This window comes from Ptychodera flava, chromosome 7 (genome assembly GCF_041260155.1).
Source record: "Ptychodera flava strain L36383 chromosome 7, AS_Pfla_20210202, whole genome shotgun sequence".
Classification (NCBI taxonomy): Eukaryota; Metazoa; Hemichordata; class Enteropneusta; family Ptychoderidae; genus Ptychodera; species Ptychodera flava.
This window is the reverse complement of record NC_091934.1, coordinates 47,132,994-47,151,606: the sequence shown is the minus strand read 5'-3', so window position 1 is coordinate 47,151,606 and position 18,613 is coordinate 47,132,994. Positions and strand designations below refer to the sequence as shown.

The window sequence follows — 18,613 nt, the reverse complement described above, 5'->3', positions numbered from 1 at the left end:
GAAAACACGTCACTCAGATCAATGTGATTCTTTTGAACTTGGCGGGGTTCTATCTAATCATGGCGTACGAATCACACAGTCAGATCGATCAACCATATTAGGAGTTGTATTTGCATAAAAAATCTACATAAATTGGTATTCAGAACGTACTTCAGCCAATCATGCCAAAGGTGATCAGCGAAAGTTTCATGCATTTTGGTTGGTAGACTTAAGGGGTCAAAGGTTCTGATACACTTCCGGTATCGCCATCTTCGTAAGGTTTTGCTGCACGTCACGTTCAATGTAAGTGCATTTCGTGTTGTATTTTCTAGAGTAACATATTGTTCACCTGAACCAAACTGGCAATTATTTTAAATTTTCGAAGCTGCCATCGATCTACTGAAGGTTTTGCACTTTCTTTTGAATAGTTATATCTCCGAACGTATGACCCAGATGTGACCCCTACGCGGCGTCGACTGCAGCGCTGTGAAATGTAAACACGACCATCATCATATCATGTCATGCGTGCTATCATCGCGAGAAAAACCTCGCCGTCAACGTTGAAAGTCGGTCACTCCATGGATGTAAAAATAGATTTGTTCAGCAATAAAGTAAAGTAAAGTAAAGTTATAACGCCGGTAACACACAGCCCTGCCATGCAGAAATACCTTTGTACGTGCATTGAGTCTATGCATATACACAGGCAACTTCAGCCAGGTACCTGTGATCGGTCCAATGGCAATAAGTTAACGTACAGTACAGTAGCTCGAGGTTTTGCCTGGTTTTGCCGTCCGACCCACATACCCAGGCAAAATCTCAAGCTACAGCACTGCAGCTGTCAGGATTGGCCAATAGATCCCGACCAATTCTCTTGGCTATCCTGTAGGCTAGTACGAGTACATACCTTGTAAATGTATTGATTTCACATTATTGACTGATCAGAGATAGAGAGTGCACATTAAACTATTTACACTGGTATGCAGATAAGAATGGACAGTGAAATTGATCTAAATGTTGCCACACTTGTGTAATTGGTTTGTAAAGTTGTTCCAAAACTTGCCTCAGAAGTTGCACTGACATGTTATAACTGCGGTGAAAATCAAAGAGCTTTTATGGACCCATAATAAACACACACCAAGGAGTACACTTTGAAGTGCACTTAACATACACAAACTCATATTACATTCCTTAAAGCTGCTTTGAGTTGCATTGTATCACAGCCAAGTCAGAGTCTAGTTGTCATTAGAATCTTGTTGCCTTTGCATTGTAGTTCTTTGGCAAAAAAAAATCATGATTTACAGGAAAAGAGGTGTACATACGCCAGAAGTAATAAGTGAGAAAGTTGTCGAAATATACAGGGATAGAAAGTCAGGAAATCTTTACCCTACACACACAGACACTATTCAGTGTCTACTTTATTGCTTTATATCAACAATTACAGTAGAAGCCTACTGTGAAACAACACTATCACCCGTCTGTTGTTTGCCGCAACTCAACTAAAGTTACCAATCCTGTAGTAAATTTTGAAACAACTTTACAAACCAATTACACAAGTGTGATAACATTTAGATCAATTTCACTGTCCATTCTTATCTGCATACGACAGTAAAGAATTCAAAAGCAAAGGTTTAGGGAACTTTACCACTCAGTCAGCACCACAGGCGTTTGACTCCTCACTTCACGAAGCCCCTATGATTCGACAAGTAAAGAAGAGGCTTCATGAAGCAACAAGCCAAGCACCTGTGGTCAGCACCATGCCACTACTGCCACTTTCCATCACAATTTGCCATTCACTACTCATCCTACACTGAACAGGGAGTGAAAAACTGGTGATAATGTATCATCCTAGTGAATGTAATGTTCTTTTATCTCTGGTGAGTTTCTTTAGAATTGTCAAAGGGCTTCGTCTATGTGTAATATTTTCATCATAATCATCAATATTGTTAATGGAATAAAAAATATCATAGCATAATATGCATCTTTCCTGTTCTTTGATTGTGAATTCCAGATGTTTGCGAGACACAGTTCAGTGTGTGCTCGGCAAAGCTGGTTGCTTTGGCAACACCACGTTGGGAGAAGTTTGAATAGACACAAAGCAACTGCAGCAGCAAAGCCATTTCACTATCAAGATTTGTTTGAAACAGAAAGGCCACTCGATACTCCTTACAGAAAACTAACAGGTAAGAGAATTTGCAAGGTAAAAGAAAGAAAGAAAGGCTAAGAGTTTGCCATTTATGGTTCGTAGAACTTGAAACGCACATAAAGATTCTAGACTAGGGTCTGGATAACTGATCATATCACTTTGTCACAGCATCCTGTATATTGGATTACAACTGACTTCTCATTATTCAGAACCTGATGTAACTTAGACTGATCATTGATGATATTTGGACTCATCATTGATGTAACTTAGACTGATCATTGATGATATTTGGATTCATCATTGATGTAACGTAGACTCATCATTGATGATACTTAGGCTCAACATTGACGTTTACTTGTGCAGATAATTGACATTTTACATGGCAACGATTTTAACAAACTAGACAACCTGATATCTTGGTTTTTTAGTCCCCGCGAACGAAGTCCAGCGGGGACTTATAGATTGGGTCCCATTCGTGCATCCGTTTGTCCGTCCGTCTGTCATCAACAGTTTCTCAGACACTGCTGAACCAATTGTGTACAAACTTGGCACAAAGGCATAGCACTATGACCTACAGATGCACATCGATTTATTTTGCGATACGATTCAATATGGCCGCAAGGTGGCCATTTTGTTGCGATTTTTCATGTCTTTGGACCATAACTCAGACATCCTTGAGCAGATTCTGTTCAAACTTGGCACAAAGGCATAACACTATGGCTTTCATATCCATGTCAAATTATTTTGCGATATGATTCAATATGGCTGCGAGGCAGCCATTTTGTTTGCGATTTTTCGTGTCTTTGAACCATAACCCAAACATCCTTGAACCAATTCTGTTCAAACTTGGCACAAAGGCATAACACTATGGCCTACATATGCATGTCGAATTATATTGTGATATGATCCAATATGGGCATGAGGCGGCCATTTTGTTTGCGATTTTTCATGTCTTTGGACCATAACTCAAACATCCTTGAACCGATTCTGTTTAAATTTGGCACAAAAGCAAAATATTATGCCCTTCATATGAAAACCAATTTATTTCGTGACATGATCCAATATGGCCGACAGGCGGCTATTTTTTTACGATTTTTTCATGTCTTTGAACCATAACTCAAACATCCTTGAACCGATACTGCTCAAATTTGTTACAAAAGCAAAACATTATGCCCTTCATATGAACACAAATTTATTTCGTGATATGATCCAATATGGCCGACAGGAGGCCATTTTTTTGCGATTTTTTTCATGTCTTTGAACCATAACTCAAACATCCTTGAACCAATTTTGTTCAAACTTGGCACAAAGGCAAAGCACTATGGCATACATATGCATGTATCAATTAACCTTGCGATAGGATCCAATATGGCTGCAGAACTGCCATTTTGTTGGAATTTTGCATGTCTTTGAAGCGTAATTCAAAGGTCATTACACCCATTTTGTCCAAACTTGGCACAAAGATCAAGCACTATGGCATACATGTACATGTCAATTTAAACCATAGGCATTCCCATGGGCACAAACTGCGCCCCACTTCTTGCAGACTTATTTTTGTATTCGTATGAAGCAGAGTTCATACAATCACTTCAGAAATCTGGGTGTAAAAGTACTGCCAAGCGATTTAACAACACCCACAGATATATTGATGATCTCATCAGTTTAAACAATCCTGGTATATCCAATTATCTACACCACATCTACCCAGATGATTTAGAAATAAAAGAAACAACTGAAAGTGTGGACTCGGCTTCATACCTAGACGTATTGTTTGAAATTAGACAAAATACACTATATACTAAGCTGTATGACAAAAGAGACGATTTCAATTTTGAAATCATAAACTTTCCCTTTTTGTCGAGCAATATACCATCATCTTCAGCTTATGGTGTGTATATTTCACAACTCCTTATACAGTAGAGCATGCAATTCATATGAAGACTTTCGAGTTAGACACAGCCTATTAGCTCAAAAGTTTGAGGCAAGGATTGTCAGAGAGTAGATTAGTGAAATCATTTAAGAAGTTCTACGGTAGATACGGAGATGTTGTATCAAAATATGACCTGTCTGTTACTCAAATGATGAGTGACAGCATACCAAATTTTGACTCACAAAAGTAATTTGGTGAATTCACCAAATAACAATGGATTTGTCACTTTGGGTCAATCTTGACGGGTGCGGCTAGCTGGCAGGGTACGCTTACCCATTACGGACACCTGGTACCACCACTGTTTTGTGGTTCAAGATGACCCCATTGCCTTTGTCATTTTCAATATGTTCCTTGGACCTGGTAAATTTCTTAGTTACCTTGAATGATACCGATTATTGGACCTGATTTGATGTCTATTACTTCGTGACATATTCCAATATGGCTGCCAGATTGTCATTTTTTTCCAATATCGCTGCCAAATGGTCATTTTTGGATTTTTTCATGTCTTTGAGGCTTAATCATATGCAAATATTCCTTAACCAATGTTGTTGAGACTTGGTACAAAGATGAAGTACTATGGCATACATATGCATGTCTACTAATTTTGTGCTATGATCCATATGGTCAAAAGACAGCCATTTGATTTCAATTTTGGTATTATTTTTATATGTCTTTGAAACATAAACATAGGTCACTGTCCCTCGATGGACTGATTTTGTTCAAGCGTGATACGAAGAAAAAATACTATGGCTGCATTCTTGTGCACATTAATTTGTTTCATTATATGATCCGAAATGGCTGATTACAACAACATACCTGATCCCATACCATTTCGAAAATTCCACCAAACCATGTGTATAGTATGTGCCGCCATGACAATAGAGGCAGTGAGGGCATTGTTATGTGTGATGTAATAAAAAATTCCTTCAGTGGTCATTACCGGCAGAGATTAGTCATTTATTGAACGTTCCTCAGATTACTTTATTATGCAAGTCACAGGCCTGATGCACCCGTTGCATCAATGTCATTCCACAGCTACCTAGACCACAGCTACCTAGACACCAAAGATTATAACAAAATGGACAAGCGGGGACTGTGTCATCAACGATGACTTGTCATATCTGTTATCCCATTGCATTTTTAAAAAAAAGGCAAAGTATATTTTCAAACTTCTGGTTATAGAGTTTATGTGCTGTCCTTTAACTTTCCAATGTCTTGTACCAGGTGACTACGTTTCAACAATCGACGTTGGTGGAAGGAAGATTTTGAAAATTGAACCAGAGGCTTTAACTCTTTTAGCATCACAGGCAATGGTAGACATCGCACACTTACTCAGACCTGCACATTTGAAGGTAACTAGTAAATTTTCACAATAAGATGAATCAATTGTTATCACTTTGTCACAAAGCTTCAACTTTTTATGCAAAAAAAATGAATGAATGACAACAGGTATGATAAATAATTTGTGTGATTACAAAACTGATTCATGAAAACATATGCATTGACTATGTAACAAATAAGCTGATTACTGCTGTACATTATACAAATACAAGATTTGCAATATAGAGATCAAAAAACAGCTTTTCACCTGCCACAGTTGGCTCCATCTCAGAGACCATGGAATGTGAACAATAATTAGGAATAGTTGATCTTGGCACAGAATTTCATTGGCAGGGGATCTGTGTCACAGAATGACAATGTCATATGTATCATTAGAGTAGCTAATTTTCTTGTCATCAAGTAGGTATTGTGTTTTACTTTTTCTGCACAAATGTATCTATTGGTGTTACAAAATTTAATTGGTTCTTTAACTGTCAACTTTTCTTCTCAAGAGTAAAACTGTGTCAGGAACATGACATGCACAACTCTACCTATTTATCTCCCATCAGCAACTGAGAAAGATACTTGATGATCCCCAGGCGTCTTCAAATGATAAATTTGTAGCTTTAGAACTGTTGAAGAATGCCAATATTGCTGCTGGTATGATATTACCAGGATGTCAGGACACCGGAACAGCTATTGTCATGGGTGAGTTTTAGTCAGTAGTACAATGTATGTGAAATGCTTCACTAAATATCACCGGAACAGCTATTATCATGGGTGAGTTTTAGACAGTAGTACAATGTATGTGAAATGCTACACTAAATATCATCTTTACAAAGTCAAAATTGAAGAAATATGTTTCCTGTCAAAATTGCAATCTATGACAAGCGTTTTCTTTTTTTCTTGCTCGACCCAAATGGTAAATTCATATGGTGTTTTGAAGATGCAAAATAAAGTTTAAGGTTTGGTCGAAGTATAGAATGTTGTAGGCTGAGTTATAAGAAACTCTCGATATTTATTCTCTGCAACACACTATTTAAGTAGAGAAAAGTACACCCTCTGCCAACTGATTTCAAGCTGTGCTGATGTAAACTTTCACCTAGTTTCCTTCACTTCAAAGCTGAAAAGTGTTTTCTGAGTCAGAAAACTCTGTCCAGCCAGTGTAGAATGAGAAGTGTTCAACCATTGTATAATGAGAAGTCTTCTACAAAGTAACTACCAGTAATCTAATAAGTTTGAATACAGAACATCCCCCCCCCCCCCAAAGTTTTAATATGCTGATACCAGGGTATAGTGGTGGTTACATCTCTACTCATCCATTCCCATTCACCATGCATCAAAAGCAAATGAATTAACAGTAGGTTTTGTAGACTCTAATATTGATTTTGAAGGAGACACATTCTACATGTATTTTTAGCTCATATTTGGTATGTATATAAATACCAAAAAGAGCTTATATAGTGAGTCAGTGGTGTCTGTATGTCTGTATGTATGTATGTGGGTATGCATGTATGAATGTATGTCCGTCACACGCAAAAGCTCCCATACCGCCAAAGCTACCATCTCAGTATTTGTTGTACAGGTAGATGCAGGGGTTGAGATGTGACGTTGTTGAAATGAACACGTCAGTGTCAAAAATGTGCAAATGAGGTAAGAAAAGGAAATCCTGCAAATGTGCAGGAGTGGTGGCATGCCAGTGACTGAAACAGGCTACTCCACTGACCTTGAGTCATTTCCTGTCATTGTTTATGAACTGTTACATATTAACAGACCCGCTCAAATTAAGAGGGACTAACTGTTTTGCTAAAGTTGACCTCCAGTACCTAAAGTTTCAGACCTTATTTACTTTTGTCATTCTTGTTTTTCTGGTTTAAATATTTCTTGGTGTTTTTCTGGTTGTACTGTGCAGAATCATTGTCATAACATCAACGTAGAATTTTCCCGCACTGAACAGATAGAAACAACATTTATTGTTGATCTTTGGTACCCATACTGGTATGTGCCAATTCTAATTAAATGTGAGCGACACCGTATAATTGCAGTATTTTTTACTATTTAAAGTAATTTACACATGGCATGCCCCAAATTCTACAGGCCAAGTACATTGACGTGTTATTTCAAAGATTATGAAAGCAGTACTGTGCTATTTGATAGCATTTCACCGTGCCAACACATCTATAGTTGCTTTGTCATGGACTTTGTCACATCAAGTGTACACAGTATTCTGAAGTATTTATGTGAGTTTTGTTCCAGGCAAGCGTGGTCAGAATGTCTGGACAGACGGTAAGGATGAAGAAAATCTGTCACGTGGTGTCTACAATACTTATACATCAACCAACCTTAGATACTCACAGGTAATCAATCAATGAGTATGTTCCTCCCCCCCCCCCCCCCCCCCCCCCCCCCCCCCCCCCCCCCCCCCCCCCCCCTCCACCAAGTAAAAAGGTCTGCACTTACAATGGAAAACAATGGGTTCAGGCCAGACCATGTTGATTAGAGGGTTCAACTTAGACTAGTTTTACTGTAAGCAAAGACAGTTGACATATCTTTCAGTGCATCTCAATTATACTAAGGAATAGAAAAATGAAAATTGTTCAATATCCAAAATCAGAGCTATCAAAAGTGAGAATTTGATTAAGTTGTGAAGAATCATTGTGTGGAATCTAATCACTTTGCAAGTTAAGTTAGTCAATGTCGACGTCAAAGTGATTGAAGTATGGATTGTAATTTGCATCAACTTGAATGCTATGTTGTAATCTTACATGACAGAAGTTTGCATTCATACCCTGATAATCCTATTTTGAAATTTCATTCTGATACAAGTATTGATTCTCATATCATCAGCTGTGGCAGTTCAATTGAAATCTTGCACCGACTGGGAGATTCCACTTTTTATTAGTGACAATCAAATGTCAAATCTTACACTGCTAAAAGTATGAATTTTAGCTTTATCATTGTTAGTGACAGATGTGAATGGGATTAATATTTATTTATGCAAATTAAATTGATTAGTATTATGATATTAAACTATGTGGTAATGGTACCCTGCATTGTATATTTCTTTGTCAAATTCTAACACTTATTTTACGGGATTCTACCTTTCATTATTGACAATGCTATGGTCTCTTCACTGACAATACACTTTGTAGGTCGCACCACTTGACATGTTCAAAGAAGCCAACACTGGTACCAACTTACCAGCTCAGATTGAAATTTATGCCACAAACAGCAGTCAGTATGATTTCCAATTCATGGCCAAGGGAGGTGGATCAGCTAACAAGTCTTTCTTGTATCAACAAACTAAGGCATTACTAACTCCAGAAAAATTGCTGCAATTCGTGGATGAGAAAATCAAAGTGAGTGTTTTCATCATGTGTTAGTATTACGTAGAACAGAACACATCACTTACAAACCTTTTTCAGATAAATCCTATGAACACACTCGTACATGAATCCAAGGGAACATTTCTTGAATGTTTGTCTAATTTTCTGCAGAAAATGCAATAGGCAGATTTTAGTCCTGTTGTCTGCAGAATTCACATGACAGCCCTATCAGACAGATTTTAATCTATTGGCTGCAGAAATCACATGGCAGATGTATGGGACAGATCCTGTTGCAATCCAATGGGATTTCTATTGAAAACTGCTGTACAGGATATCAGGAATGTTTTTTATGAAAAAACTGTGTTTTCTCATCCCTTGCATTATTGAAAATGTTGTTACACAGTGTTGATGTTATATATAAGGGAGTAGGTAGTAGTTAATAAGATTGAGGTTGATTTTCATAATGCTTTCAACACACCTGGTACATGTGTAGATTTCTTTATCAGGGCTCAAAATTAGCGGTAGTCGCGCGTCCACAGACTACCAACTTTTCTCTGGGCTACCAAAAGCCATGAAATGGTAGACCACACAGACTACCAAAACCTGGAACATGAAATTCAGTCAGTACTTGGCATGCCATGTCCGGTCCGTCACTTTGGGATGAGCAAAATGCAGTCAAACCTAGCTGGACATAGAAAGGCCATACTATGATTGTTATGCAAATTACAAAGACAACTGGCCATGGTTGGAACTTCACAACAAAGTTTCAATATATGAACTGACTGACTTGAATGACAGGCACAGGAAATAATGGCCAATGAAAACGCATTTTCGTTGCATTTTGATCATAATGTATCAATCACAATTATATGGAAATTATGCCTCCTCCCTACAGAAAGCCCATGATCTAGTTTTAGCCCAGCTACAGTATGTCTCAGTGCCGGGATGAGAAGTTCGTATTGTAGTCATGACAACTATCAAAATTTGAAATGGGTTGTCAAACATGTCACCAAACTTTTGAGTATCACTATCATCCATTTTACCTGTTTCCTTGGATATTAAAGGTGTGCGATATGCACATCAAATGACTAGAAAATTCACTTCATGGGCAGAATCTTGAAAAATAGCCTTTTCTTGTCTGGTTTACAAAAAAAGACATCCCTGAACTAAAATATCCATGGGTACCAGCCATTGTTACCGGGCTACCAACTTAAGAAAATGGTAGCCCAAGTGGACTACCAGGGAAAAAGTTAATTTTGAGCCCTGCGTATACATGTATCTTTGCCATCTTGAAATTATATTCTGTTATCTGACTTTATGGTGATGTTTTCATACTCAACTGTTCACTCTATTATGTCAGTGCTTGTCGTTTCTCTTGGTTGAATCTAAATGGAATTATATTTTTTTGTCTTTCATAAAAGAATTTACATTGACAAGTCAAAAAATTCAATGGAATTACCATTTCGATGGAATTACTATTTTCATGGAATTACTCACTAATGTTACAAATAAGTCTTCATTTATATTCATATCAATAGACTATTCATGTGTTCTCTATGTTACAGTTAACCTTACATTGAACAAACTTTTGATAAAATGATGTCTTATTGATTTTTCGACAGACACTAGGAACAGCTGCATGTCCACCATATCATTTAGCTCTAGTCATTGGTGGTTTGTCAGCCGAATTGAACTTGAAAACTGTAAAACTTGCATCCACAAAATACTTGGACAATATTCATACAACAGGTGAGTTTCTTCATCCAGCTTCTGATCTTTTTGTTGTTTGAAGATTTTATTTTGTCACATTTTAATTATTAATAAGAGGATATAGTCAAATTGAAAGTTGAAAATATGAAGTGGCCCTTTGAGGGCATCATCACTCTCAAGGGCGCCCTCTAAGGGGTTAATTAGCTTTGCGGATGGGTGGGGCGCTCATACATCAACTGGATGAGGTGCTGCATGCTCATTTTCAGTAACCTACCACCCACCCTAGCTCTAGTGTTTCATTAGCTTTCACCATGTTGCGGGTTGTATTTTCATCAACATGTTTACGAAAGTTTTTATAAGTTTTGTCGCATCATAGTTGTTTGCTTTGTATCTACTCAAACAGAGTTTCTTGAACTGAAAGCATTCGTTCAGCATTTGGTCATTGTCATTGTAACTTTATAGCACGCGTTGTACGGCAGTTTCTCAGCAGGTGCAGCATTAAATGGGGTACCTTGCCTCAGACCGCCAATCTGTGTTCAGTGCTTTCTTTATTGTAGCTCGGTACTAGCAGAGGGTAATTATATACTACGTACTATTGTTATATTGTACTGTTTGTGCACCCAACTACCAGTTTGAGACATGACACTTATAGATCTTTCCCCATCACAGGTAAAATCCATCAGTGTTAAAGGTTTACCAGTATTGGCTATTGATATTCCCCTATTACAGAGAATTCTCCTAAAAAAGCCAAATTTAATTTAACACAACGAAAAGTTAATATTGCAAATTGCAATGAAGGGAACTTTATTACATGCCTCGATGTGAGTGCAAAGCAGTGCATTCATTTGAATAGGAACCTCAGGGAAGCTAGCGGAATGGTGAACAATCTACTGACCGGTTTCCATGGTTACCCAGTTCAGTTAAGCCCTTTGACGTTTTCAACGTTAAAGACACTTAACGCTAGATGTAAAATATCCATGCGCGTGCTGCTATTTTGACTTTCGTTAAAATCTGTTTGCTGTTGATCAATAATGACAAAATTGCAAAAAATTTGAAAATGCCCTGCATGTTACAAAATGTCATATAACGTTAACTGTGAAGTGGCATGTATTAAAGCAGCAGGAGACAATTTGCCCTCCTGGCATTGGACAAATTGTCAACTGCTCTCCTGGCATTGGGCAAATTGTCAACTGCTCTTGGGCACATAAAACCATGTATTCAGGCAATAATATATAATATTCATTATTTTAGAAAAATGAATCAGCTGTTGCTATCTTCACAATTACAATTCATCTCATATAAAATAAATTTTTTTTGTAGGGAATGAGTTTGGTAGAGCTTTCCGTGACTTAGAGATGGAAGAAAAGATCCATGAATTGAGTCGACGTTCTGGAATTGGCGCCCAATTTGGTGGCAAGTATTTCTGTCATGATGTTAGAGTGATACGAATGCCGAGACATGGTGCATCTTGTCCTGTTGGTATTGGAGTGTCGTGTTCTGCTGACAGACAGGTTAGTAAACACCAAGTCCTAATAGATTAAATGAGTTTAAATCAGTATAACCAAATTTAAGTTTTCATTACATTTATCATCATCAACTGGATCATACATTGGTCCATCATACACAGGTCTATTAGGCTTTATTAAAGTCTTACTCCCTTCTCCTGAATATCAATAAGATCATCTCTATCTTCATGCTAAAGACTTGAAATTAATTGCACTAATTTATACATTGAAAGTCTTGGTTTTCCATTGAAATTTTAAATTCATTTAAAATTTGCTTTCTACTTGCTCTTATCAAGTGTAAGCTCAATTTGTGTGGGAAAAGTTATTGAAATGATATTTACTTTCTGTTTTGCTGGAAGGCTTTGGCCAAGATAACAGAAGATGGTGTGTTTTTAGAAGAACTAGAACGCAATCCAGCGCAATATTTACCAGATGTGACTCCAAGTGAACTCAGTGGTGAGGTAGTCAAAGTAAGTGTAACTGGCTGTGATTAGGTGGAGATCCTAGTCAACCTGTTCACCCCTAATTCTCAGTAAACGGGTCTACAATCACCATTGATAACAACTGGGGTGGACCAAACCATAGTGGTGAAAGGGTTAAAACAGAGATCTCAGTGTATGAAGTAACCTTATGTATGTACCGGTACACTAGGCCTGCAGTGTGTTTATAGGCTGGTGTATCTGTGTGCTCTGTCTAGGTGATGAGAGATTTTGTGTGAACATATTAAATCATCTTGCATTAAACCTCACCATCTACCACTGACAAAGACTTACAGAGTTTTTAGCTCCCATAGCCATATGTATATATGGCAATGGAAGCTATTCTTATAGGCTAGGGAAATGTATGTATGTATGTCTGTATGTCTGTGTGTCTGTATGTCTGTATGTCTGTATGTCTGTATGTCTGTATGTCTGTCCGTCAACATCAAAAACTCCAAAACCGCTGTACATTTCATCTTGATATTTGGTGTGTACATGGATGATGGGCTGTAGATGAGATTTTGTTCAAATGAAGTTGTCATTGCCAAAAATATGCAAATTAAGTGAAAAAATGTAAAAACAGTCAAAATTGAAAAAACTCAATAACCACTGAGCAGATTACATGAAAAATTAGCATGTAAGTACTTTGGGCTGACATGAAATGATTGTGCAAATCTTGGGTCAGTATCTTGGACTTGCTATTTTTCATGAATTTTTTTGTAATTTTCTCCCATTTTTGGTCAAAAAATCCTCTTCTCTGAAACCACAAGTCTGATTGATTTGAAACTTGGTATGGAAGTGCATAGGAGTGATCTTTCCCAAATTTGGGCAAATCGTGTTGAAATTTGCGTATTTTTAGTTTACACGTCCATAGACTCCCATGTATAAGGCGGATCTCCATAGACTCCCATGTATAAGGCCACGAAAAATAAAAATTTAGTTTCTCATATTGCAAAAAGGATGTAGTGACACAATTTTTAGTCTCCTTGGATGAAGTCCAGTGGGCTTATAGATTGGGTCATGTCCGTCTGTTCGTCCATCCGTGAGTCCATCCGTTCATGCAGATATCTCGGATATTTTGACAAAATGTCACGTGACCTTAGTGACCTTTGACCTGAAATATACATATTTGTCCATTACTCAGTAACCACAAGTGGTACACCCTTCATATATGGTATGATGGGACACCTTATGACGCCACATATTGTACCTCATTAATTATGCACATATCTAATTTTGAGCGAGCCAATAGAGCTGGAGGTCTGATTTTTGGTATATAGGGATAACTTAGCAAAACTATTTTTTGACAAAATGTCAGGTGACCTCGGTGACCTTTGACCTCAAATATACATATTTGTCCATAACTCAGTAACCACAAGTGCTACACCCTTCATGTATGGTATGATGGGACACCTTATGACGCCACATATTGTACTTCATTTATTATGCGCATATCTAATTTTGAGCGAGCCAATAGAGCTAGAGGTCTGATTTTTGGTACATAGGGATAACTTAGCAATACAATTTTTTTGACAAAATGTCACGTGACCTCGGTGACCTTTGACCTCAAATATACATATTTGTCTATAACTCAGTAACCACAAGTGCTACACCCTTCATGTATGGTATGATAGGACACCTTATGACGCCACATATTGTACCTCATTAATTATGTGCATATCTAATTTTGAGCGAGCCAATAGAGCTAGAGGTCTGATTTTTGGTATATAGGGATAACTTAGCAATACAATTTTTTTTGACAAAATGTCACGTGACCTCGGTGACCTTTGACCTCAAATATACATATTTGTCCATAACTCAGTAACCACAAGTGCTACACCCTTCATATTTGGTATGATTGGACACCTTATGACACCACATACTGTACCTCTATAATTATGCACATATCTCATTCTGAGCAAGCCAATAGAGCTGGATGTCTGATTTTTGGTATATAGGGATAACTATAGGAGAAAAATTTTTTTGACCAAATGTCATGTGACCTCGATGACCTTTTACCTAAAATATATGTTTATGTCAATAAATAAGTAACCACAAGTGCTATGTCCTTTGTATTTAGTAGGATGGGAGACCTTATGACAACACATGCTTTACGTCATTAATTATGTACACATCTAATTCTGGGCAAGCGAATAGAGCTAGAGATCTGATTTTTGGCATGTAGGGATTAATTAGCAATATAATTTTTTTTTTCAAAATGTCATGTGACCTCGATGACCTTTGACCTTGATTATACATATATATGCATATCTCAGTAACCACAAGTTCTATACCCTCCAATTTTGATAGGGTATTAGACCTTAAGATGTCACATCTTGTACCTCATTTATAATGCGCATATGTATTCTTGGCTGGCCAATACTGCTAGAGGTCTGATCTTTTTTCCCGATTTAGAACCATAACTTAGACATGCCTCATGTGTTTCAAATTGGGAACAACGACATAGACCTATGTGCCCATAGATCTCAACATATACACTCCAGTGATACTTCTTAATGACCACATTTCCTGCCCCATCAAGACTAATACTCCTATTACAAGTGGGGACTATGTCATTGGAAATGACTTGTTGAGTTAATGGTTGTATCACAGTATTCGATATATCTAATTCTGTATTTTTTCCATTTTATATTCTGAATAAATACATTAAACATATTTCACTGTCTCCGGTACATTACATTTAAGTATTTTCACTTCATGCACTTTATCCCTTTCACACATGTTCAAATATCTGACCAGAGAACAAGCACTAAATAGTCCAGGATGGGAGCTACAGTGTCATTGACGCTATTTTTGTACAAAGCTATCCTATGAGCAGTAGCCCTGTACAGTAGAAACATGGCTACTTGTCAGTGTTTCTTTTAAAAAAGGACAAAATTGTTGACAGTCGTATGATTCCTCTCTTTGCAGATCAATTTGAATCAACCAATGAAAGATGTGCTTTCATTACTGACCGAGTATCCAATCAAAACCCGTCTTACTTTGACTGGAACTCTGGTTGTAGCAAGAGATATTGCACATGCTAAGTTACTTGAGAGAATAGAAAATGGAGATGGATTACCACAATACATCAAAGATCATCCAGTCTACTATGCTGGACCAGCAAAAACACCAGAGGTAGGTATTTCAGTCTACTATGCTGTGCCAACAAAGACACCAGAGGTAGGTATTTCAGTGCTTCGTACTGATGTCCAAACAGTCTGTGTATGCTGGACCAACAAAAACACCAGAGGTAGGTATTTCACTGCTTGATACTGATGTCCAAACAGTCTACTCACAAAACCGTAAAAACCTTTAGAAAGGTATAAAAACCACACCAGTGCGAGTATAAAAGAGATAAAATTTACAATACCGGAAAAACGACAGATAAAAACAGATGTTTCAGGTACAACTCTTCATCAATTTTATCTCAGTCTGCGTAGATCACTATTTTCTTCACTTACAGTAGGATTCCTTGATAGTTAAACCATTTACATGGCAATGAAAACTAGTGGTGTTTAGGTGGGAAGGTTTTTGGTTCTATTTTGATTATTATACAGAAATGTTTCTCTTAAAAATATGCTATTGCTAGGCCACTTAAACTGTTCACTTTCACAAAATTCATGACAAGTTTCAAAAGCCATTGTAACAGTGATGTATGCACCTCAAAAGTGAAAGACTTAAACTTTTGTTCAAATTTCCTCAAGAAATATTTCAACCATTGTTGCTTTAAGTGATATTTTTTGTCACCCAGGGGTACGCATCTGGGTCGTTTGGCCCAACCACTGCTGGAAGAATGGACTCATATGTGGATAGATTTCAATCTGAAGGTGGATCAATGGTTATGCTGGCAAAGGGAAACAGAAGTAGACAGGTATAATGGTTTAAATCTGGAAATCAGTTTGACTAAATAGAGATATGTGCGTTTCCATAGACATTTGTTCACATCAGTTAGTTTTTGTACCACCATCATGTGATCTGTTTAGCAGACTGAGACTGAAGAAAACTGCATGTCCTTTTTATTCTGGAGTAGAAGTGTTGTTACTGTGTTCAGCTGTGTCTGGTATTGTGTTTGTGTGTACATGTGTGTGTACATGTGTGTGTATTTGTGTAGGATTGTGTAAATGTATTAAAGTGTGACCATTTCTTCACCTGAATGTTTATGACAATAGTCAGTATGTATTTCTGTTTTTCCCAGTGCTTGTGGTTTAGATGTCCGTTATCATTTGCTGTGTCTTCAGGATTATAATCAAGTGTTTCTGACGATGAACAAATTTTAATTTGAAACCAAATATGGAACAGATTTGAAGTAAAAATATTCATAGCACTAGACAGGACCTTTAAAGCAAATCACATACAACATACACTGTCAGTCATTGCTTGCTTTCAGTCAGAGTTGCAGAAACAGTGATGCAGACTAGATTCCATTTGTTATGTTTCAACGGTACTGCCATACACAGATTGACAGCAGATTGTAACATTAACTGATAATCCGATCATTTATTTTGCTGGGTAGGTTACCAAAGCATGTAAAACTCATGGTGGATTTTACCTTGGATCTATTGGTGGACCAGCAGCTATCCTGGCAAAGAACTGCATCAAGAAAGTAGAAGTTCTGGAATATCCTGAGCTCGGAATGGAAGCCATCTGGAAAGTGGAAGTAGAAAATTTCCCAGCATTCATTGTGGTTGATGACAAAGGAAATGATTTTTTCAAAGAATGGCAGACAGAATAAACATGATGAAATAAACATTGACAGGTTGCCACAGTAACACAGGTTTCTATAGTAACATCAGAAATTGAGATTTTAAATCAACTTGCAGTGAAATCAAATTAGCTTGGCTGCATTGAATTGGAATGCTGACATTGGATGTAGTGAAGAAAAATATTTCCAATGCAACCATTTGCCCTGCAATGCAATAGTGTACATTAAGGTAGCAGTGGTCGATTGCAAGTACCGGTAATCTATTGAAGTCATGTGATTTTATGCTGAATAGGAATTTTCTCTTGATTCAAATTCAATTGTTGTATACATTTAAGTAATGCAGCTTTTTTGCAACACCATGTTCAAAGGCTGCACTCCATATATCCCCAATACATGCGTATTGATCCAACAACACTTAAGGAAAATATGGGACTGTATGAACACATTTTTATGATAATAGGAATACGGCAGTGATAAATGTACTTGCCGGCAAGTTGTTCTAGTTTTCATTAAAAATTATGTAAATATTATGTAAGTTATGCAGTTGGAAAGCCTAGTCTCATTATGAATTTGTTCCAGTTTTGTTGTTTGTGTTGTGTTGGAGAGATCTACATGTACACAAATGTTATTGGATGAGAGAACTCCACACATGCTCTTGGGTGAGATTGATCAAATGGATGATTGTCATTTAGTGTATGACATCTATCACAGTACTATGAGTGGTGATATCATCCATGTATCTACAGATGGCCATTTTGATGAATTTTTATTGATGCATACAGATGTAGGAAATTTAGGTCTGTCAGTGCAGAGTTATTGCTTCCAAAATTTACATGTGGATATTTCATTATCATTTGAATAAACCAATATTTAAGTCGTACCTAGGACCCTAAATATGATAGAAATTTGAAAGCTAACAGACAATAAGTTGAGAAGAAAAAGATATTTTAACAAAAATTGACTCCAAAACGTTGTACATGCAAAGTTGATCATCATAGTCAAATATATCTGGATGATATTACCCTTGACACCTAAAATCGAAATTTGAAAGTTATAAGCCATGTGATTTTTTGCTAAAAAAGACTCACCAAAATGAGAAACTTGGCACCAAAAAATTACATATCACCATTGTTCGATAAATCTGCATGAATTTAATTCCCCAGAAGCAACTCAAGAAGTTTGAAGGCTATCTGACAGGTACTTTTGGAGGAAAACTTGTTTTAATCAAAAATTCAATGTATGCAAATTTCACCATTCTTTGAAAGAGTCCAAATGAGTCTTCCAGAAAATCTACAAACTATATTGGAACATTTTTGAATAAATCCAAGTCTCCTATTCATTTGTACAAATTTGAATTAGGTCACCCTGGTGAACCTCTCGGAATAAAAATCCAAAGCAATCTGTCATTTGGTTTCAAAGAAGCAGGCTTTAAAGATTTTTTAGAGAAAACCAGCAAGCAAACTCTCAAAAGTTGCAAATACAAAGGTCACTTATTTGAATAAACTTGTATTTGGGT

The 18,613-nt window shown here is 37.1% G+C and overlaps 1 protein-coding gene across 1 annotated transcript; it reads left to right on the top strand.

Moving 5' to 3' along the window:
* Positions 1-158: 158 nt before the first annotated feature.
* On the top strand, positions 159-17,648 carry LOC139137740 (fumarate hydratase class I, aerobic-like). Its single transcript, XM_070706003.1, has 12 exons — positions 159-282; positions 1,988-2,159; positions 5,277-5,404; positions 5,942-6,080; positions 7,629-7,729; positions 8,525-8,731; positions 10,321-10,447; positions 11,729-11,919; positions 12,273-12,383; positions 15,324-15,530; positions 16,147-16,266; positions 16,909-17,648. The coding sequence occupies exons 2-12, from the start codon at positions 1,988-1,990 to the stop codon at positions 17,125-17,127; spliced, it is 1,722 nt and encodes a 573-aa protein (XP_070562104.1). The 5' UTR covers positions 159-282; the 3' UTR covers positions 17,128-17,648.
* Positions 17,649-18,613: the final 965 nt, after the last annotated feature.

Coding starts and splice junctions, on each gene's coding strand:
- LOC139137740 (XM_070706003.1), top strand. CDS start 1,988: ATGTTTGCGAGACACAGTTCAGTGTGTGCTCGGCAAAGCTGGTTGCTT. Junction 6,081..7,628: donor CGGAACAGCTATTGTCATGG/GTGAGTTTTAGT, acceptor GTTTTGTTCCAG/GCAAGCGTGGTCAGAATGTC. Junction 16,267..16,908: donor AGGGAAACAGAAGTAGACAG/GTATAATGGTTT, acceptor TTTGCTGGGTAG/GTTACCAAAGCATGTAAAAC.